General features: G+C 54.2%; 1 protein-coding gene across 3 annotated transcripts in view; it reads right to left on the reverse strand.

Annotated features, from left to right (window-relative positions):
• Positions 1-20,529, reverse strand: part of GRHL3 (grainyhead like transcription factor 3) — a 32,448-nt gene extending 11,919 nt beyond the window's left edge. For 2 of the 3 annotated variants that reach the window (XM_064731332.1, XM_064731331.1), the window contains exons 1-15: positions 20,474-20,529; positions 10,734-10,920; positions 9,914-9,975; positions 8,614-8,953; positions 8,247-8,326; positions 6,587-6,740; positions 5,921-6,032; positions 5,669-5,763; positions 3,945-4,103; positions 3,463-3,541; positions 3,103-3,236; positions 2,577-2,611; positions 1,615-1,703; positions 1,447-1,532; positions 516-580 (exon numbers count right to left, since the gene is read on the reverse strand). In XM_064731332.1, coding sequence (XP_064587402.1) covers positions 516-580; positions 1,447-1,532; positions 1,615-1,703; positions 2,577-2,611; positions 3,103-3,236; positions 3,463-3,541; positions 3,945-4,103; positions 5,669-5,763; positions 5,921-6,032; positions 6,587-6,740; positions 8,247-8,326; positions 8,614-8,953; positions 9,914-9,975; positions 10,734-10,920; positions 20,474-20,490 — 1,694 coding nt within the window. In that variant the 5' untranslated portion in view covers positions 20,491-20,529. The remainder of the gene's footprint in view (positions 1-515; positions 581-1,446; positions 1,533-1,614; positions 1,704-2,576; positions 2,612-3,102; positions 3,237-3,462; positions 3,542-3,944; positions 4,104-5,668; positions 5,764-5,920; positions 6,033-6,586; positions 6,741-8,246; positions 8,327-8,613; positions 8,954-9,913; positions 9,976-10,733; positions 10,921-20,473) is intronic. The other variant, XM_064731333.1, reaches the window with a different exon arrangement.
• Between the last annotated feature and the right edge of the window lie 576 nt (positions 20,530-21,105).

The raw sequence follows: 21,105 nt of genomic DNA on the forward strand, positions 1-21,105 counted from the left end.
TGAACAAAACCAAAGCCAAAGTGAGTGAGGTGGCCTCTCCCCTGAAGCCACCAGTGCTGCTCTTTTCCTTTGGGGAGAAAATTCCCATTTCTGGGGCTAAGGGATGAGCAGCACCAGCAGCAGGTGGAAGAATTCCGAGGCTCACTATGGCCCAGCCCTCATCCTGAGCCAGGGACATTCCAGCGTTTTTTGGAGCAGCAAACACTGATCCCTCTCTGATAAGTTCTCCATAACCTCAGGCTTTCAGACTCAGACAAAGGATCCCCAAACAGTTCCACCTTCACCCAACTTCCTTTCCTTGGGACACTTTACCCTCCAAACAAATATAATACAAACAAGCATTATCCCAAATCTTTAAAGCCCAGAAAGATCTGAGTTTTATATGCTGCAAATAGCAGAGCCTGCCATGGCTCTACCTTTTATTATCTTGTTAAAATGCTCCTGGAGCCAATGGCAGGGGCTGGAGAGAGCAGCTTTGGGGGCACAGCAGAAAAGCAGATGAGAGATTAGCTTACCCTCTTTTGCACTTTTTGTAGACTTTGTAAATGCTTTCTTCAGGAAGCCCATATTTTTCTGAAATCTGTGAGAGAAAACATGGCAATTTCTCATACTTGTAAAGTGAAATTCCCATGATAAAAATCAGAGATACCAGCGAGCCAGTGTTCAGCAGCAAAGGATTCCCCCTCAGTTTTACTGCAGAGAACAAAACCATGACCTGAACATTCTCCTGGGCAAGCTCAGGTTTGGTTTGGGCTGGCAGGAGTTTTGGAGGTTTTTGCCAAGCATTTTCCATGAAGGTTTTTGACTCTCTGTGGTGAGGGATGGGGGAAGGAGAAGATGGCAAAGAATCCCCTGTGCTGACATTTTTCAAACGCCCTCTTTTTAAAAGTTTGTAAAACCAACAGAGCTTCAAGTGCAGCCATAAAGCCACCCCAAATCTGGGAGGTTTATTGTTTGTTTCCTTCCCAGCAGTCTCCAGAGAGGGCTGGGTTATCAGAGATGCTGCTGATAACCATGACAGAAATATGTCCTTGTGCTCCTCAAACACAGCCAGGGAATTCCAGCACGAGGCCAGGGAGGTTTCAGATCACACATCCCCAGCCTGGAGAATGGAAAAGGTGTTTGACAGTGGAAAATATGAATGTGCTGTCACAAGAGGAGACTTCCCTGAGGATCTGGATGGGGCAGGAGGTGTGATCCTCCCTCTGCAGCACAACACAGCCACGCCAGGAGCTCTGGGGACAGCTCAGCTCCTGCTCCCACTTCCATTCCCATTAAGGGACAGCAGGCAGGGGTCATGAGCAGCCCATGTCCAGCTCCCTGTTCACCAGCCCATCCCCTTTTAGCTGCAGTTTGTCCATTCCCAGGGGGTTGGGGACACTCCCAGGGGGTTGGGGACACTCCCAGGGGGTTGGGGACACTCCCAGGGGGTTTGGGGACACTCACAGCTGTCCTGAGGCCCTGCAGGTCCGGCGTCTTCAACATGAGAGCATCAAACACCTCCTCGGACTCCCTGCGCACGTAGAGCAGCACTGCAGGAGAACAGGGCCTGCTCAGGGGCTCTGCCAGGCCCCCAAAGCCCGGGGGCTGAGGGGATTGGGGTGCCAGGGTTACCTCTCTGGGGATCCTCGTCCTTGCTGTGCTTTGGGGGCACCGCGTCGAAATCATCGCCGAAGGAGGCCCCGCTGCGCTTGAGGGGCAGCCTGGGCAGGGACAGACACAGACACACTCAGGAGGGCACAGGGCAGACACAGACACACTCAGGAGGGCACAGGGCAGGGACAGACACAGACACACTCAGGAGGGCACAGGGCAGGGACAGACACACTCAGGAGGGCACAGGGACAGACACAGACACACTCAGGAGGGCACAGGGACAGACACAGACACACTCAGGAGGGCACAGGGACAGACACTCAGGAGGGCACAGGGACAGACACAGACACACTCAGGAGGGCACAGGGACAGACACAGACACACTCAGGAGGGCACAGGGCAGGGACAGACACCCCCAGGAGGACACAAACCCCTGCAGCTGCCCAGCCTCTGCCTGAACAGCCACTCACTCCCACAGCCAGCCAGCAATTAACTGTTGGTTTGTAATTACAGCAGCACAGGACAGCTCAGAGAGGGCCTGCAGAGGTTTGGGGTCACCAAACCCAAAATCCTCCTGCACCTCCTGTGGGGCACTGGAATCCCCACACAGAGGGCCCAGGCTGGGGGGGATTCTGCTTTTCAAGTGTGATCCCACTTCATTCCAGTTTATTTTCCAGCCTCTGGGTGTTTGAGCCCCTCAGTGCCAGTTGTGATGTTTTATTCTCCCTTTCAGAATTGTCTCCATGAGAGCAGCAGGACAATCAGGGAGCAGCTCGTGTTGGAGTGACAGGGACAGAAATGTGTCCATGTTCCTGCAGCCCTGGGTCCCTGCCAGGACCAGGATTAACTCATGTTCTGACTCTCAGGGCATCAGGGACACTCTGAGCTGAGTTGTCCTGCCCTGGGGTATCCAACAGCCCTGACATTCCCAAAGGAACAGAGCAGCTGCTGGGTGGGAAATGCACCCTGTGCATCCTCACCTGTTTGCAGAGTTGGGAACAGCAGGAGGGAGCACCTGGAATGCAAAGGAAACGGATCTGTGAGTGTGCACACATCACTGTGTGCTGGACGGGCTGGGGAGGCAGCTTGGGCACACTTTAAATGTGATTTCCCTCCTCCTGACCCATCAGTTTTCCCACACAATTAAACCCAAAGATCTGTTTCTTAGATCAAGTGAAATTTGATGTAAAGAACTTCCCCAGATTCCCTGGTTTTGACAAACTGAGGCAGGGAATGCTGAGGAGCTCTGAAGGCCACAGGACAGAGCACAGTGGGGGGATGTCCCACCCACACAGGGACTGAGATGCTCTCATTTTGCTATAATTTATTTTCTATTGCTGGTTTTGTTCCCCCTGCAGTCCTGTGCAAATGTGTAAAGCACAGGAACACCTGCAGAGGTTCTCCCACCCTGCACTGCTGCACGGCCAGGCCCTCAGCACTGGAGTTCGCCTCAGTCCCACAGAGCTGGGCTGGGCTGGGGCTTTTTGCCCAGGCCGGGGCACTCACCGAGCCACACCTCTGGGGGGCGGAGAAATGCACGTTGGGGATGAAGAGCACGGGCTGCGTCTCCAGGTCGCTCTCGGGCCGCAGGAAGGTGATCTCGTTCCCTCTGAAGCCAGAGAGCAAACAGCCTTTGAGACCTACAGACGGAGAGTCCAGTTCATCTCGGCCCCTCGCTCTGGAACGGGGGAGCTCCTGCAGCACCTCCAGGGCAGCCCAGAACCATCGCCAGCGGCCGGGGGTGCCCTGAGGGCTTTGGGAGGGGAAGGAGCCCAGCGAGGGCCTGAGGGCAGCGGGCCTGGGGACAGCCACGTCCATGGAAGGCGACAGGCAGGGATCGCAGAGGGAGCACACACAGGAACTCACCATTGTTGTTGGAGTCCAGGCATTTTCCTTTCCTTCTGAACTGTTTCCTTTCATCATCCCTCATTTTCCTCTCTGCTCCCTGTGGGAAGATCCAGTGAAATTTAGGACAGTGACATTTCCAACATTGGTTCCATGGCCACCTCTGGGGTGTGACACATGGAGGTGAGGGCAGCCTTAACTCAGGGACCTTCCCCAGCCCAAGCCAAGACTCTCTGACACTCAGAAAAATGAAAATAAAATTTGCTTCTAAAAATGAAACACACAGGCAAGAATAGCTGTGAGAAATTTTTCCATGGGAAGATATCTGAGATTGGGGAAGAACCTCCAAGGAAACTCTCATCTCTTTTGATATTTAACAACTGGTCAGAAACAGAGTTTATTGTGAGCACAGTCAGGGCTCTGGGCTGCTCTGGGCTCCCCCAGCCTCTCTGGGGTCACTCCTGGGCCAGCTGTGCTTTGGGATGGAGGGAGCAGAGCTGTACCTTGTCACAGAAGATCTTGATCTGGCACACAGCCCTGTGCACCAGCTGGCTGCTGCCGCTGCCGCAGTCGTAGGTGTCGATCTGCAGGTTCAGGGGCACCCCCTTGACCCCCTTCTGAGAGGAGAAGTCTGTGCTCAGGCAGTTCACCCCGATGAACACCTGCAAACAGGGACAGCCTTGCTGCTGCTGGACACCTCCTCAGGAGGGGCCAAAGAGCTGCTGAGGCTGCTCAGCCCTCCCAGGGCAGGTGGATTCCACCTGAGCCTCTCCCCCACAGCTCTTCCAGCCCTTTCACTCAGCCTCCCCCCTCCCCAAATCCTGCCTGGGGATGTTCTTGCTGCTATTTCTGATCTCTCATTTGAAAGGGACCCTCAGACAGCAAAGCCCTGCAGGAAGGGAGGAGGGCAAGGCTGCAGCCTCAGGAATTGCCCAGCAGTGCTGCTTAAATAAATAAATATTCATCCCACACTGGGCTCTTTTATCACCAGGAGGGAGTTCACTCCAGGGGGAACTCTGGAAGGAAAGCTGAGCACAGCTTAATCCAAATTCTATCTCCAAACTGCCAATTCATTGGTGTGACCCTGGAATTCCCCCAGACCCTGGGGACAGATTTGCAGGTGGAGAAGCTCCCAGAGCTCCTTCAGCTGAGGATTTCAGCCCTGAAACCCAATGTCAGCTCCAGTCCGTTCTTAGGAAAGAAAACCTCTTCTCTGGGGGGTAAAGTTTAATTGGAGAGAGCAGTAAGAGGTGCCATGGCCAACCCAAACCCCCAAATACCCAAACACCTGAGCCCTCCTGTTCCAGCCCCTGACCCCTCCTGCCTCACTCCCAGCTCTCTCACCTCTCCCTGCCCCAGGCCAGTGAGTGAGCAGAGTTTCTGCTAAGAGTTAAATCCAGTTTTGCTGAGATGCCCCCAGGGCTTGCCACATACCTGACATATTTCCATTTCTGACAGCTCTGCCTTGAAGACTTTTGTTAACCTCTTGGGTTGTAAAAGCCCCTGGTTGCCTTTGGGCTTATTGAGATCCCAAAGCCAGGCAGGGTTTTCCCAAGCTTCAGAGACTTGGGCTATTTATGCTTTTGGTTTTTTTTCTTAGTTACTTCATCTGTTTTCAATCCCCACTAGATACAAAGTGTTAATGAGAGAGTCTGAGATGCAGAAGAGACAGCAGAGCTGCAAAGGCTTTGCTGTAATGAACTCTGCTGGTTTTAGGGTGAAAAGGGATCTGTGACCTGCCTGGCTCCCTTCCCCATCCCACATCCCACAGAAGGGTGGTCAGTCTGTCTGCATCCCCCTGGGGTGGTCAGTCTGTCTGCATCTCCCTGGGGTGGTCAGTCTGTCTGCATCCCCCTGGGGTGGTCAGTCTGTCTGCATCCCCCTGGGGTGGTCAGTCTGTCTGCATCCCCCTGCTGCCAAGGGGGCTCTTTGTTCCCTCAGCTGGGGCTTATTTAAACAGGTACATGTGAGCAGAGCCCTGAATTGCTGCAAAACCTTTTCTTCAGAGTTATCCATCAGCACTAAGAAAACATCCCTGAGCCAGGCTGGGTGTACCCAGAGTGTTTGTTAGCTCATGGCAGTGCTGGAGCACTCTGAGCACGGCACTGCTGTCCTGCCAGGCAAACACTGCAGGGGCTCTGCAGAGCTCTGGGCAGGGCTGGGCTCTCAGGAGGGAGCTGCAGCTTTGCTGAGGACCATTCCCAGCTCCCTGCAGGGCAGTTGGTACCTTGGCTTCCTCGTGGATGTTCCACACGAAGGACAGGGCGTTGTAGGCCAGCTCCTCGATGTTCTGCACCGTGTTGAAGTTCTCCTTGCAGTCAGCTGCAAGGAGGGGACAGCAGTTAGCACTGGGGCTGACAGGGGTGACATCCCCGGGGCCTCCTGCCCCAAAGCCTGCCCTGGCTGACTCCCAGAGCCAGGGAGGCCCTGAAGAGGAGGCAGAAGCTGCCCAGCCCCCAGGTGTGGCAGCCCCTCGTACCCACGTCGATGACTCTCTGCTTGGCCGTGGGCTGCCGGGAGTGCCAGTGCTTCCAGAACTTCAGCTGCTCCGTGGGGATCTTCTCATTGTCAAACACAATCATCACCACGCTCTGCAACACAGCCAGCACAGGCAGCTCAGGGCACAGCAGTGATCAGTGCCCCCTGACCAGCACAGAGCAGTGATCAGTGCCCCTCTAACCCAGCACAGAGCAGGTCAGTGCATCCTGACCCTTCCATCCTGCACTGCCCTCAGAGCCACATGCAACCTGAAGTTTTGTGCTGGGGAAGCTGAAGAGGGCAAGGGAAGGGATTTGGGCTCAGCCATTTGGCACACTGATCTCGGGGGCTGCTCCTTGGCCTGGCCACACATCCCAGGAGCAGGATGGGGACCCTGTCCCTGGCTCAGAGCTGCTCCCAGCAGGGCCCCCACAGGCCCTTTGTGCATCCCTGAGCTCCTGTGACAGGTTCCAGCTGCCAGGGAGGCTCTGCAGGGCAGCAGAGGATTATCCTGGGGGACTGAATCCACCCCATTCACCCCTTTAAGCCAACAGGAGCCACAAAGCCATTCCTGCTCACGTTCAGCTCCGTTCCCAGGCCAGAGGAGCTGCTGCATGTCCCATTCCAGAGCTGTCAGCAGAGCTGTCAGCCTGTCTGTGCCTCTTACCTTCACTTTATTTGAGGACAAGTGCAAACATTTGCTGTCTCCAGCTGTCCGCAGTGTGATGGGGTAGAACTGTCCTTTGTTGAGGTAGGCCATGGGAGAGTCCCCAGATTTGATGTGAATGGCTTTGGGTGACCCCAGCGTGTATTCAAAGTCACTTGGATGGAACAAAGAGAGAAGGATGAATAAGCACACGCTGCTGTTTCACTGCAAAAGCAAAACAGAGCCCCAGGAGCCTCCACCCCACGGGTTACAGGCTCCAGTTTCTGCTCCATTCCCCACCTCACACACCCTGACACAGCACAGCACATTCTGATCCTCCCCAACACCCTGGGGAGCAGCACTGCCCCAACAGCCTCATTTTACCCCCAGTTTTGGCTAAAAACCCCTGGATGTGACTGCAGCCAGTGTTTGTGTGTGGATGGCAACAGAACCATTGCTCAACCAGCAGCCTGCAGCAAAACACACAAAAATGGGGACCTGGGAAGGGGCTTTTACAACATCTACCTCAGGTTCCTGGCTCCAAATCCATCCCCATAACTGGAGAGCCAGGAGGACTCTCCCTTAGTGGCCCTGTAGAAGAAGGACCTGCAGGGCACCAACACCTGCTTGGCTGTGCAGAGCTGGGATCAGATCCCAGCTCACACCCTCACTGTGGTGGGCACCAACTTTCATCTGTACAGAAAAGCTTGGTGGTGGCACACAGAGAAGGTGTCACTGCTGGCAATGGAATCTGAAAGAAGAGCCTGAATTCAGCAGCTCTCAGGCCTTCAGCAGCAGCTGAGCACTGAAACCATGAGGCCACAGCTGGTTTCTGCTGGGAGGGATCTGTGCAAGCCACCACCTGCACAGGAGCCTTCACTCAGACCCTTCAAGTGCCCTGTTTAGTCACCAACCCATCTTTTCCTGCTCCACCTCCTGTGATGCCATCTCTGAAGATGGGCTTGGCAGCTCCTCTTATCTGCAGCCAGGAGAGCCAGAGGAGTTCAGTGCACACATAAACAGTGAGCAGGAGCCTCTGCTGGCTGTGTGAACATCCCCACGTCTGACAGCTGACTCACCCAGTCAGCTGACTCAGGAGCAAATAAAAAGTGGGAGGTGAAATAATGTTACCTGCTGGGAGGTTTGATTTGGTATCTGGAGCAGCAAAGCTCAGCCTGGCAGAGGGGTGGAAAGGAGGAAGAAATCCCTCTCATGTTTTAGGAATGAGAGGCAGCGGCACCCTCTAAAATCAAGGCTGACTAACAGTGCTAAGTGAGAACCCAAACCTTAGATTAGGGGAGGCTGATTATCACCCTCCTGCCCTGGCAGCCTCCTTTCCCTGTCATTTACCCCACTCCAAGTGGCCTGTGGGGACACGGTGCAGCCACCTGGTCCCTCTGTGTCACCCAGCAAGCAGGAAGGGGCTGTCACCCTGGGGTGGGACAGCAGCTGGCCCTGCACTGGCCCAGTCTGGGGGCAGAGCAATCCCAGCTTTGGTCTAAAAGCTCACGGGGCAGCCCCTTGCTCCAAAAGGGAGACACAAGTGGTGCCTGCACAAGCACAGGATCTGTAATTGCTCTGGTCACTGCCAGGGCTGGACTGGGGACAGGAAAGGGATGCAGCCCTTCCCCAGGAAAGAGCCAAGAGCTCCTGGAATCCCAAAGCCCTGGCCTGCTGTTACCTCTTCACTCCATCTGAGGGGTAACTCTCGGGGCAGGGTGCCTCTGGCTGGGGTTTGAGGATGTCACTGAAGAGCAGCGTCTGCAGACGAGCAAACAAACCAAGAGTCAAACCTCACATGGCTTTGGGCATTCACCTCTCCCAGACACCACAGCAGATGACTTCAAATTCAACAGAAACCCCAGGAGCAGCACAAGAGCAGAGCTCAGTGCCCCCACAAGCCCAGCCTGACCTCCAAAATGAACAGAAACCCCAGAAATGCCCCAGGACCAGCCCAGTGCCCCCAGGGCCCAGCCTGACCTCCAAAATCACCATAAACCCCAGAAATGCCCCAGGACCAGCCCAGAGCCCCCAGAGCCCAGCCTGACCTCCTGGGGGTCCTCCTTGAAGGTGCTGTCGGGCTGCCAGCGCTGCTGGGCCGGGGCCATGGGCAGGCTCTCGAACAGCGAGTTCAGGGAGCTGCTGTCATACACGTCCCCAGGCGCCACCAGGAAGTTGTCTGGGGTGGGTTCCAGCTTGCTGGTGCCTGGAGGGAGCAGGGCTGCCTTGTGAGGAGCAGGGACACCCTCGAGACTCAGGCCGTTCTTCTTGGGGGGCTCGCAGAACTCCTGGCTCATGGAGACGTTCTCCGACAGCAGCTTCATGAGATGGGCTGAGCCATCGAAGGAGGGCAGCTCGGGCTCGTAGTCCATCCCGTGGCAGTGCCTGCTGGAGACAGTCCTGGCTCAGGGCAGGGCAGAGAGGGCACCCCCAGCTCGCTGGCACTGCCTGCTGACCCTGAGTCAGTGCCTGGGAGCCCTGGCAGCCCCCGGGCATCTCCACCCACAGCTCTCAGGGCAGGCAGCAGAGCCAGAGTGCTCAGCACATCAGGGAGGACCACAGGGAGCCAGGGAATCTGGTCTGGATGTGGTTTGGGGCTGCACATCCACTGCTCCTTCATTTCAGAGCAGCAGGGGTGATAAAAATGTAATGCTGTGTGGGCTGTCCACCACAAGTCATTTTATGGCTCATCAATGCTCAAAGTTCATTTTTTATACCCCTTTTTAAGGAAAAACAATTACTGTACAAATTCACAAACTCCAGCAACTTAGGAAGCAAAAACTAAAAGCAGCTCAGTTTACTTCAGAAGGGGTGAAGTATCACTGGAGGTTTATTCTGTCAAGTGGTTCAAAACTGACAGTGCCAAAGTACACAGCACCCAGGGAGGGGAACTGAACTCACAGTGGCAAATGAGGCATTAATTTAATAGTCAATTATCTGAAAACCTCAAAGGACAAATGGGAGTCACTGGAGGAGAATCCTGGGAGAGTGGAACAGAAACTCTCAGGGCACGAACCAGGATTTGGCCATTCAGTGCTCAATCCTTCTGCCCTTAGCAATTGTCACAAAATAGCAACGAAAGGCAATTTCTGCTGCTGCAAATCAGCAGAACCCCTGTGAGCACAGCCAGACAGATGCTCAGCTGTGTAAATGGGTGTAGCTCCATTTATCCCTGCTTGGGACCTGGCCTAAAGAATTTTAATGTGTGTCTCAGGGTTAATGAGCTGCACTGTTGCTGGTAATAACACCGTGCTTTGATGTCTATTTTCTGCAAGCTCAGAGCCCATCCTGCACTTCAGCAGCTGCAGGAGAGTGAGGCAGCCCCAGAGAGCAGGAACTGAAGCCAACCTCTTAGCCAGGTCATTGCGTGCCACCATCCCAGCTGGCAGGATCCTCTTCTCCTTGGGCACCTGGGACAGGGCAGAGCAGAGTTTGGTTAGGGCAGGATTTTGGTAAAGGGAAACAGAGCAGAGTTAGCCCTGGCTAATAAAACCAGATAAAACCCCACGAGAAGAACAAACAGCAGAGCTGGGCTCTGCCCTGGGCTCCCAAATAACCTTGGACAACCACAGCAGCTTGTCCTTCAAAGCCCCCAAGTGAGTGGGGACATCATTGCTATTGCTTCCAATCAGGGCTAAATCAGAGCCACATTTCTCAAAGCTCCATCCTCCAGCAGCACTGGGAGAACAGAACTGGTGGGGTCTGCAAGGCTGCTCCAGCCCTCAAAGCCCTCATGGGTAAAATCCAGACTCAGGGCACCTGGGTTCAGCTTTTCCACATGCTCTGGATTCCCTCCAAGTGCTGGGCTGTGCCTCAGTTTACCTCTGGGGATACTGGTGTGGTGTTGGATAAACAACTGGGGGGCTCAGGAGATGGGGAAGCTCAGTAGAGGGGTCCCCTGCTAAGGTGGTACATGTTTGACATATTCTGCACCTCTTTTACCCCAGTTTTGCCCCAGTTTTACCCAGCTTTGCCCCAGATTTTACCTCAGGTTTGCCCCGGTTTTACCCCAGTTTTACCCCAATTTTACCCCGGTTTTGCCCCAGTTTTACCCAGCTTTGCCCCAGGTTTTACCTCAGGTTTGTCCCGGTTTTACCTCAGGTTTGCCCCGGTTTTACCCCAGTTTTACCCCAGTTTTACCCCAGTTCTGCCAGCCCAGGGCACCCACCATGTAGTAGTCGTAGAGCAGGCTGAGGGCGGCCACGCTGTCGTCGTCCCCGTTCACCCTCATCATGGCCTTGGTGGCTGCAGTCAGGGGGTTCTCCAGGTAGGTTTTCCAGGCCTCGTCCTCGCTGGTGTAGGGGAATTTCTGGAAGTTCATGGTGTCATTCTTCATCAGGCGCACGGATCTGAAACTGGGGGCAGCGGGAATGAGGGAGGAGCTTTTCCCACCGAGCTTTCCATGGACACAGGAAGGGCTTCCCGAGGGCTCTGTGGGATGAGGAGGGATCTTCTCCTGGCCCTGGACTCGCAGAGCCTTTGGGATCAGCCCCTCTGCTGCTGTAGCTGGGCACAAACCCAGGCCAGAGCTCCCTGTCCTGCCCAGGGAGCCCAAACCCCTCAGCTGCTCCTTCCCCCAGCCCCAGGTGTGGGCACTGCAAGGGAAAAGGGAACAATTCTCCCTTGGATGTGGAGCTCCAGGCCAGCACAGCCCCAGTCAGACACAGGCACTCAGTGCCCAGATGAAACCAAACCTCATTGTTTTCCTGTGCTGCAGTCCATGGTTTAAGATTATTTTTTCCCAGTTATTTGTAGGTGATTTTACTCAGCAGACAGGCAGATCACAACCCCCTCCCTTCCACTAAAGAATTCCTGACTGAGGTGAGGCTCGTGGGGCTACGTGAGCAGCAACACACCAAAATAAGGCCCTGCCTGTCCTCACTGCTGGCACTTTCTCCAGGCCTCTCCATCTTATGTTAATAAACTGTCAGACACTTAATTGCCCAAACATTGGTCATCTCTCCCTTCCCTCCAGCCAGCCCTGCCAGCAGTGCCTCTGTGCATTCCCTGGGAGGTTGGAATCACGGAATCCTGGAATTGTTTGGGTTGGAAAAGACCCCAGAGATCGAGTCCGACCTTTGAGGGAATCCCAGCAGGTCCACAGAGGCTGAGCCTGCTCAGCCCTGCTCCTGTCACACCTTCCTGTGACAGTGACCTTGTGTCACCACCACTGCCCACACCATTCACCATCAAATAACAGCTCCATGGACAGAAATTCCCTTTTCCTCAAAGTCCAGGAAGGGCAAGACTGGGTTTTATTAGAAGAAAGGTTTTAAAAACCTCTTTAAATCTCCAAAGTTGCCAGGAGCTGACTGGAGTTGAACCCTGACATCACCTGATGTTTGTTCATGGAAAGGCAAAGGAAACTTCAGGAGTTACAGCAATGAATGCTGCAGTTTAATGGCATTTTTATAAGGAATATGTTGTTTCATTAAGCCATTCCATGTGTTTATAATAAGTCCTGGTGGAGATTTTTAAGTGAATCATTCAGAGAACAATAATTCCTCTTGGGAGGAACCTGGCATCCCTGCAGCTCCCATGGCTGCTCTGTCACCTGCACAAATTCACCTTAAACCGTGCAGGGACAGCTTGGGGTGCTCCAGGCTCAGCCTCCCGAGCTCTGCTTGGCTCCTGCTCCGGTGCCTCCCCTGCCTAACAAACAAATGGCAGCACGGAATCCTCTGCAGCTCAGGAGTTCCAGCTGATTGTTTCCATGAGGGCTGTTCCTGCTGTCCCTGTCACCCTTTCCCTCAGGAATCCTCTGCAGCTCAGGAGTTTCCATGATTGTTTCCATGAGGCCACCGGGGGCTGTTCCTGCTGTCCCTGCACCCTTTCCCTCAGGAATCCTCTGCAGCTCAGGAGTTCCAGCTGATTGTTTCCATGAGGGCTGTTCCTGCTGTCCCTGTCACCCTTTCCCTCAGGAATGCTCTGCAGTTCAGGAGTTACAGCCGATTGTTTCCATGAGGCCATTGGGGGCTGTTCCTGCTGTCCCTGCACCCTTTCCCTCAGGAATGCTCTGCAGTTCAGGAGTTACAGCTGATTGTTTCCATGAGGGCTGTTCCTGCTGTCCCTGTCACCTTTTCCCTCAGGAATCCTCTGCAGTTCAGGAGTTCCAGCCGATTGTTTCCATGAGGCCATTGGGGGCTGTTCCTGCTGTCCCTGCACCTTTTCCCTCAGGAATGCTCTGCAGTTCAGGAGTTACAGCTGATTGTTTCCATGAGGGTGTTCCTGCTGTCCCTGCACCCTTTCCCTCAGGAATCCTCTGCTCTCCCCGCACCCCAGCTCGGGAGGCTCCCGGGGCCCCGTGCCCGGCGGGCAGGGCTGGGCAGGGCTGGCACCGCTCCCGGGCATAGCGGGCCCGCTCTCAGCCCCGCAGCGCCGGGGCGGTTTCGTTCTCTCTAGCGCTTCTCACGCAGCCTTTCTCCCCCTCCTCCTCCTCCTGCCTGCCAGGGGCCCGGCAGTGACTCAGGCTCGGCTCTCCTGCCCGGGCAGGACCCGCAGCTCCCCGGTCCTCCCCAGGGACAGAGCTCGGCTCCGACCTGGGAACCGGCAGGGATCAACACACGGGGCAGGATGGGGCAGCAAAGCACCCGGGAGATTAGAAACACCCAGATTCCCTGGGAGATTCATCCTCCCTCAAATAAAGCATTGCTTATGTGAATATTCCCTTCTGCCCCTCACCTCTGCTGGGAGAAACCTGGAAAAGGCACCCAGGGACACCCAGGGACACCCAGGGACACCCAGGGACACCTGCACCGCCTCAGCCTGGAGAGAGCAAAGGCAAAGGGCCCTGAGCTGGAGAGAGCCCAGCGTGGGCACACAGAGCCCAGCAGGGATGGCAGCAGTGGGACAGCAGAGCTCAGGACAGCAGGACAGCAGGACAGCAGGACAGCAGGACACACAGCTGGGGAGTGCTCAGAGCCCACAGGGGCCTGCAGAGGCACAGCAGCTGCTCCACGCACTGGGAACTGCTCTGGGTGACAGGAATTGCACCTTGTCCCCAATCCAGAGTCCCTGGGATCCCTGGCAGGCCCTGGGATGTGTGACTGGAGCCCCTCAGAACCCACCCTGCAGGGACTGAGGGAGCACCCACCCCATCCACCCATCCTGGGATCAGCCCTGCTCTGACCCTGCTCCCAAAGGCCACCACAGCTCCCCAGGGTCTGAGATAAGCAGGTGTGGTGACAAATCCAAGGCACTTTCTGACATCAGGACCTACAGGACACACAGATCCCATCAGCAGCCTCTGTGAGGCACAGCTGCAGGGAGAGACCCAAATCCAGATCCAAACACAGCAGCAAAGTCACCCAAATCCAGATCCAAACACAGCAGGAAAGTCACCCAAATCCAGATCCAAACACAGCTGAACTTTACTTTGCTCCTGCCTGTGATGCCCCTGCACGTGGCCAGGCCCTGTTTGCCCGTTCCAAGCTCCCTGGTGTGTTTGGCAAGGCCAGAGCTCCTCTCCAGGCCAGGGAAACTCAGCCCTGGGAGCAGCAGCAGCTCCGTGCCCTGTGTGCCCTGGAGCTGGGCCTGGGGCCACGTGCACAGCAGGGTTTGGGGCAGGGAGCGTTTGTTTGTTTCCAAACACCTGGGATGTGACACAAGGTGATCCCAGCCCCTCTCCCGCTCCAGCCCAGCCCATCTCTGTTTCCCCAGTTTCTCCTGGTGATGGATAAACACTCAGGGCCATGCTGGAAAGGAGAACGTGCCCACAGGGTCCAGCTGGGGCAGGAAAGAGCCCTTGAACTCCTCCTGCCTCTGTGGTGGCTGGGGGAGCTTTGGTGCCTTTGTTCTCCCCAGTGCAGCTGACTGAGGCCAGGCTGAGCTGGCCCTGCAGAGCAGATCCCACTGAGCCCCTGCAGAGCAGCAAACACAGCACAGCACAGAGCCCCAGCCCTGAGGAGCTCAGGGTGCCCAGGCAGCTCCTGTGGGGGCTCCACCGGCTCTGGGCTTGGGCAGTGCCCTCCCCTCCCTCCTGGAATGACCCTGGAGCTGCCCAAGGCAGGAGCTCGGGGCAGGATCAGCAGTGCCCTGCACAGGGCAGGGATTGTGGCCTGCAGAGCCCTGTCAGGGAGGACAGAATCCCACCAAGGCCCTCAGTGCTGAGGCCAAAGCTCTCAGCTGAGCTGGGATTTTGGAATTCCTGTGCAGGTTTAATAAACAAGCACACCTGAAGACAAGGTGACAGCACAGGCAGCAGTGAGGGCATTGTCACCAGCCCACTCACACAGCCAGGCAAAAATCCAGAGACAGAACCAGGAAAAAAAACAACACAGAAAGAAACACAACAAACACAGACTAAGGATGGAAAACAGTGCTGGGGTGCCAAGCACAACACGGTGTCACCCCACAGCCCAGGCTCTGGCCCCTGGCCCTGACCTGCTCTGCCCACGGGACATTTGCTGGGATATTTTCTCTGGCAGCTGGAGAACAATGTGGGCTCTGTCCCTGCCTTTGTGCAGGGGCATTTCAGCAGCCTCGGCCCAGGGCTAGCTCAGCTCAGGCACCTGAGGATTCCCAGCAGGTTCCGTTTTGGGGTGTCCTGAGTTTCAGGGGTATCTGACCCCAAAGGGAGACACAAAACCAGGCCCTGAGCATCTGCTCCCACTTCTGGAATATTGCTGAAAACTCCACTACTCCCATTTTCCTGTTCTCATTGTGGACAGACACAGACACTTTATGTACAGTTATTCTGGACACAAACCCCACTGAGGCTCTCAGTGCCTCATCCACCAAAAGGAACATTTCACAGGTAATTTTTGTATATTCTCCAACTCCAACAGCCATGACCTCTAAATAAAATGAAATTTTAAAACATCATGTTTTTACAAGATGTGGATTTAAAACCCCCCAGTGGCAGCCATAATACACAAACTTCTGCACTATAATTTGTTTCTTTTTTACTGCTTTTCAGACAATGTGGATTTTTAAGCCAGCAATCAGCTGTTATGGGTTGTCTGTGCTGAGAACAAAGCCCAGCTTTACTCAGGGCTCTCTGCTTCCCTCAGCACATCCTGCCCGAGGCTGCAGCAGGGTCACCTGGGGATGTCACAGCTTTCCGAGGAGCAGAGATTGGAGCTTTCACAGCTCAGTGCTCAGTCCCAGCCAGGGCTGTGCTGATCCCTCCCTGCCTGGCTGCACGCCTGGCACGGGGCTGCTGCCCTGCTCAGGGTGCCAGAGGTGGATCCTGCTGCCCAAGAGGCTCCAGGAAGCTGTGCCAGGGCAGGACACTTGACAGGAGCCTCACATGGAGCTCCCTGCCCTGCCCAGCAGCTCCAGGGCCCTGCAGGGGCACAGCCAGCCTGGGCTCCCCCTGTCCCTCCCCATCCTGGAGGGATTTTCACCTGAGCAATCCCAGCTCCAGGGTGCACTCTGTCCCTGCTCTGGTGCAGCGTCCTGGGAGCACAGGAGCAGCAGCTTCTCCTCGGCTGCTCCACACAAACCCAACCCCGGCACAGGGAGCTTCACACAAGGGCTCTGCCAAAAACAAACCTGATTCAGGTTCTGCCAAACAAATCTGATTGAACCCATAACATCAGACATTTCTGCAGAGCTCAGGGTGCCCAGGCAGGGATGGCAGGAACAGGAGGGGGCAGAGCAGGGGGTTCAGGGGCAGTGCCAGCCCTGGGGCTCTCAGCACTCGAGTGTGACCAGGCTGGGGCTGGATCAGCCTCACCCCACAGCCAGAACAGCACTGACACCTAAAGGGACAAGAAATGAACCCTCAGGACCTGCAGTGCTCTGGGTTGGAAGGGACCTTGCACTGTCCCTGCCCAGCCCGGCCTTGGGCACTGCCAGGGTCCAGGGGCAGCCCCAGCTGCTCTGGGCACCTGTGCCAGGGAGGAATTTCTTCCCCATCTAACCCCAATCTCTTCCGTATTTCTGATCCTCCAAGCCTTGGGAACTTGGCTGTGAGCAATGGCATACAATCATATGTTCAATAACAAGTTCCACTCATTTATTATCATTTTTATCATTACCATTTTTCAGCTGTTGCCTTTTTGAGCACACTCAATTCCAGGATCCCTGTCCCTGCCAATCAGCTGATCCCAAGGGCTGGCAGGTGCAATCCAGGCACAAGTGCATTTTTGGATGTTACACTGATCAACAGCTCCAACCCCAGCCAGAACCAAGCCAGAGCAAATCCTCCTCCAGGAACTCTTTATTCTGCAAATTTCCCTGGAACCATTCCCATGGACCAATCAGCCCCAAATGTGACCCAAAGCATCAAAGCAGAGATACTGAGCAAATGTTGATTCACTCCTGCTTTGAGTCTGGAGTTTATTCACAGGGCTTTTACTCCTTTGTTGGGAATTGCATAGCAGTTATTTGATTGTTGTTTCTTTAATTTACAAATCTCTTTTTCTCTTTACATAACTTAAAAAAAAAAAAAAAAGAATCCGAGCCAGCCTCCCTTGCTCCAGCACGGTTATCCCTTGTGTGCTTTGCTGCCAGGATTTTATAAAAGGGCTTTAACTTTTCATTCACCAGGAGCATAACTCAAGTTTTAATAACACACCTTATGCATGACAAAAATTTGCTTCTGGCGATCATGGTTTCGACCACAAAACCACAACTGGGAGTAACTCCTGGTTAACTCCTTCCAGCCCACGCAGGCAGAGTTAGACACAGGTTCCGTTTAGAAGACTATGGAAATCAGCAGTTAGAATATTTTAGAATAGGCAAAACATCTCCCCCTCCCATGCCCCGCTGCTCCCTTCCCAGTCCTCTCTGGGAATGTTAAATCCCAAAAGGGGAGGTGGGAAGGGCCCGTGCGGGCCGTGGCGCTTTGAGCGAGGGCATGGAGATATCAGAGCTCCTGCACATCTGGGCAGCTGTGCCCGGCTCGCTCCGGGGCTGCTCCCTCGCCGTTCTCCCCAAATTCGCGGCTCCTCGGAGCCCCTCGGCTCCCGGAGGGGCTTGGGCAGCCTCTGCTCAGCTCCTGCCCCGGGAGCAAACGGGGCTGAGCCTTTCCCTGCTCCTCTGGCGCTCGACCCAGTGCGAGAATTCCCCATTGCAGAATTCCATTGAGCAATTCCCACTGCCAGGAATTCCCATGCAGAATTCCCACTGCATGAAATTCCCATTGCGCTTCCCATGCAGGATTCCCACTGCCATGAAATTCCCACTGCCATGAAATTCCCATTGCCAGGAATTCCCACTGTCGAGAATTCCCATTCCCAAGGAATTCCCATTGCCAGGAATTCCCATTGCCTGGAATTCCCACTGCCATGAAATTCCCATTCCCTGGAATTCCCATTGCCAGGAATTCCCATTGCCAGGAATTTCACTCCCAAGGAATTCCCACTGCCAGCAATTCCCATTGCCAGGAATTTCACTCCCAAGGAATTCCCACTGCCAGCAATTCCCATTGCCAGGAATTCCCATTCCCTGGAATTCCTATTGCCAGGAATTCCTACTGCTGAGAATTCCCACTGCCAGGAATTCCCATTGCCAGGAATTCCCATTCCCAAGGAATTCCCACTGCCATGAAATTCCCATTGCCAGCAATTCCCACTGCCGAGAATTCCCACTGCCAGGAATTCCCACTGCCATGAAATTCCCACTGCCATGAAATTCCCATTCCCTGGAATTCCCATTGCCAGGAATTCCCATTCCCTGGAATTCCCACTGCCATGAAATTCCCACTGCCATGAAATTCCCATTCCCTGGAATTCCCACTGCCGGGAATTCCCATTCCCAAGGAATTCCTACTGCCAAGAATTTCTCACTGCCAAGGAATTCCCACTGCCAGGAATTTCATCCAGCATTCCCTCCCAAGCAATTCCTCCCAAGAATTTCTCTGCCAGAACCACTGCGACAATTCCCACTGCAACAATTCCATTCCTGGAATTCCACTGCAAGCATTCCATCCCTGGAATTCCCTGCGGAGCTTTGGGCATCTCCGGCCCGAAACGTCCCCCGGCCTCTGCTCGGGGCTGCGGCCGCTGCAGCCCCGCTGGAATAAAGCGGAATTTCCCGAGGATGCTCCCCAAGGATGCTTCGTGGCCAGGGCTCGCCCGGGGCTCTCCCCCGGCCCGCAGGCTCAGGGTTAACAGCGCTGCCCGGGCAGAGGCAGCAGCCGTGTAATTCCGGCCCTAATTAGCGACAAATCCATCAATCGCACGCTCCGCGCCTCCCCGCTGCCAAACCCGGCCTCAAACATAAAAAGCACCGGTTCTGAATGACCCAAAAACTTCCGAAAGGGAAAACTGCACTGAGAGATTCTCGATCGATCCGAGCAGATCGATCCCACGATTTACATAAAATAATAATAATAATTACTGCCGTGCCTTTGCAGGGTTCTTAATTAGGAGGAGATGGGCTGACACAGCAGCTCTGGCAGGCTGGCAAACACACTCGGGCGTGCGGCTTTCTCCCAAAAAACGCCTTGGAAGCACCAGATCTCTGCACAGACAGAGGTAATTGCTATTTCTCAATAAATATTTTACAGACAAATCCTTCACGCGGATTTGTCAACATTCTGCCAACCTGACACTTGTGTGCCTTCATTTATTTCAGAGGTGCTGGGCTGATACCATCAGCATCCAGAGCTCCAAAATATATCAGAGGTGACAAAATTAGAAACAAGAGTTATACAGGATCGATAGGTGTTAAAAGCTTTTTCTTATTTAAAAGATTAAATTATTTGACAGGGTCATAGTGTGAATAAATTTACTTAACAAAAATACCCCAAACAAACAACAAAAAAACACCCAAAACCCAAACCCCAAAACAAACAAAAAACCCAAAGAAAGAAAAAAAACCTGCACCCAAACAAACAAAAAAAATCATAAAGCCCTCAACAAAAACAACAAAAAAGACACACAACAATCCCCACCCCTAGAAACTAGAGACTGGTAAATACTTTGGAAGGTATTTTCTCAAAATAAATAAAGTTAAACCAGATTCCTGCAGCTGCTGTTAGATTTTGTTGGACAGAGGCAGAGCAGATTCCCTTTAGACATAAACCCCGTGTGTCAGTTTTAGCCAGGGATAAAAAACCAACCAGGATCGTGGTTTTTAACAAGTCCCAAGTGAAAAGGAGTGATTGATTCTAAGTGATTCCTCCCCAGAGCAGCACCGGCGACAGAAAATCAGCAAAATGCTCCCATCCCGTTCTTTAGTGCTTTACCAACAGCTGGGCAGGCAGAGGAGCAGCCCAGGGATCCCCTCCAGCCCCGGTGGCGAGAAAAGGGGAGAAGGGAAAAAGCTGCACTCACTGCACTCACTGGGCATTGAGGCAGAGGGGAGAAGGAACTGCAGCTCATGGGACATTTCCCCAAAGCAGAAAAGGCTCACACATCCAGCTCAATGGCATTGAGGCAGAGGAGAGGGGATAAAGGCTCGTTAGGAATTTCCCCAAAGCAGACAAGGGATAAAGGCTCACGCTTATCCAGCTCATGGGGGATTTCACCAAAACAGGAGAAGGGAAAAGGGCTCACACTTACTGCAGCTCATTGAGAATTTCCCCAAAGCAGAAAAGGGGAAAGGCTCACACTTATCCAGCTCACTGGGCATTGAGGCAGAGGAGAGGGGATAAAGGCTCGTTAGGAATTTCCCCAAACAGGAGAAGGGATAAGGGCTCACACTTCAGCTCATTACGAATTTCCCCAAAGCAGACAAGGGGAAAGGCTCACGTATCCAGCTCACTGGGCATTGAGGCAGAGGAGAGGGGATAAAGGCTCACACTTCAGCTCCTTAGGAATTTCCCCCAAACAGGAGAAGGGAAAAGGGCTCACACTTACTGCAGCTCATGGGACATTTCCCCAAAGCAGAAGGGGATAAAGGCTCACACTTCAGCTCCTTAGGAATTTCCCCCAAACAGGAGAAGGGAAAAAGGCTCACACTTCAGCTCCTTAGGAATTTCCCCCAAACAGGAGAAGGGAAAAAGGCTTCACTTACTCCAGCTCATTGGACATCGCCGCGGTGTCTCGGCAGCGCTGCTCTGTGCCGCTCACACAGACATTCCCTGCCAGGTGTTTGATTTATGGCAGCGCTCGCACAGGTGGGGCGGCCGTGCCGGGATTGGCTGCCGGGACAGGTGCCCTGGGACAGGTACACCCAGACAGGTGCAGTGTAACCCTGTCCCTGCCGGGGCCACGGAAAGGCCCCCGGGGAGAGCAGAAAGGGGCGGGATCGGGGATTCATCTCGGGGATAATAATGAGTTTCAGGTCGGTGCATGGGTTCCATGCCTGCCGTGCCAAGGAGCTGTCATTTCTACGGAGCTGGGGGCTGGTTCGTCCTTTGCTGTTTCTTTAGATATAAATACACTCAAAATACATGTGTTTGTAAAGGAATGAATTAGGGAAGGAGAAAGTTTCTTCTCGTTCCTCCGTGGTAGTTGTACTGACAGGAAAACCCTTTCCTGCCTCTCCTCACCTCCTCTCAGCCACTCACTCCAGAACCACGAGCAGATTTTTTTGTCTTCCCTCTTAAAAAATGAACCTTAACCCCCCTAACTTTAGGTACCAAAATATTCCCTAAATCTCCTGGCTCAGGGTGCCCTTGCAGTGCTCTGGGTCTGTCAGGAGCA

This window comes from Zonotrichia leucophrys, chromosome 23 (genome assembly GCF_028769735.1).
Source record: "Zonotrichia leucophrys gambelii isolate GWCS_2022_RI chromosome 23, RI_Zleu_2.0, whole genome shotgun sequence".
In the NCBI taxonomy this organism is placed as follows: domain Eukaryota; kingdom Metazoa; phylum Chordata; class Aves; order Passeriformes; family Passerellidae; genus Zonotrichia; species Zonotrichia leucophrys.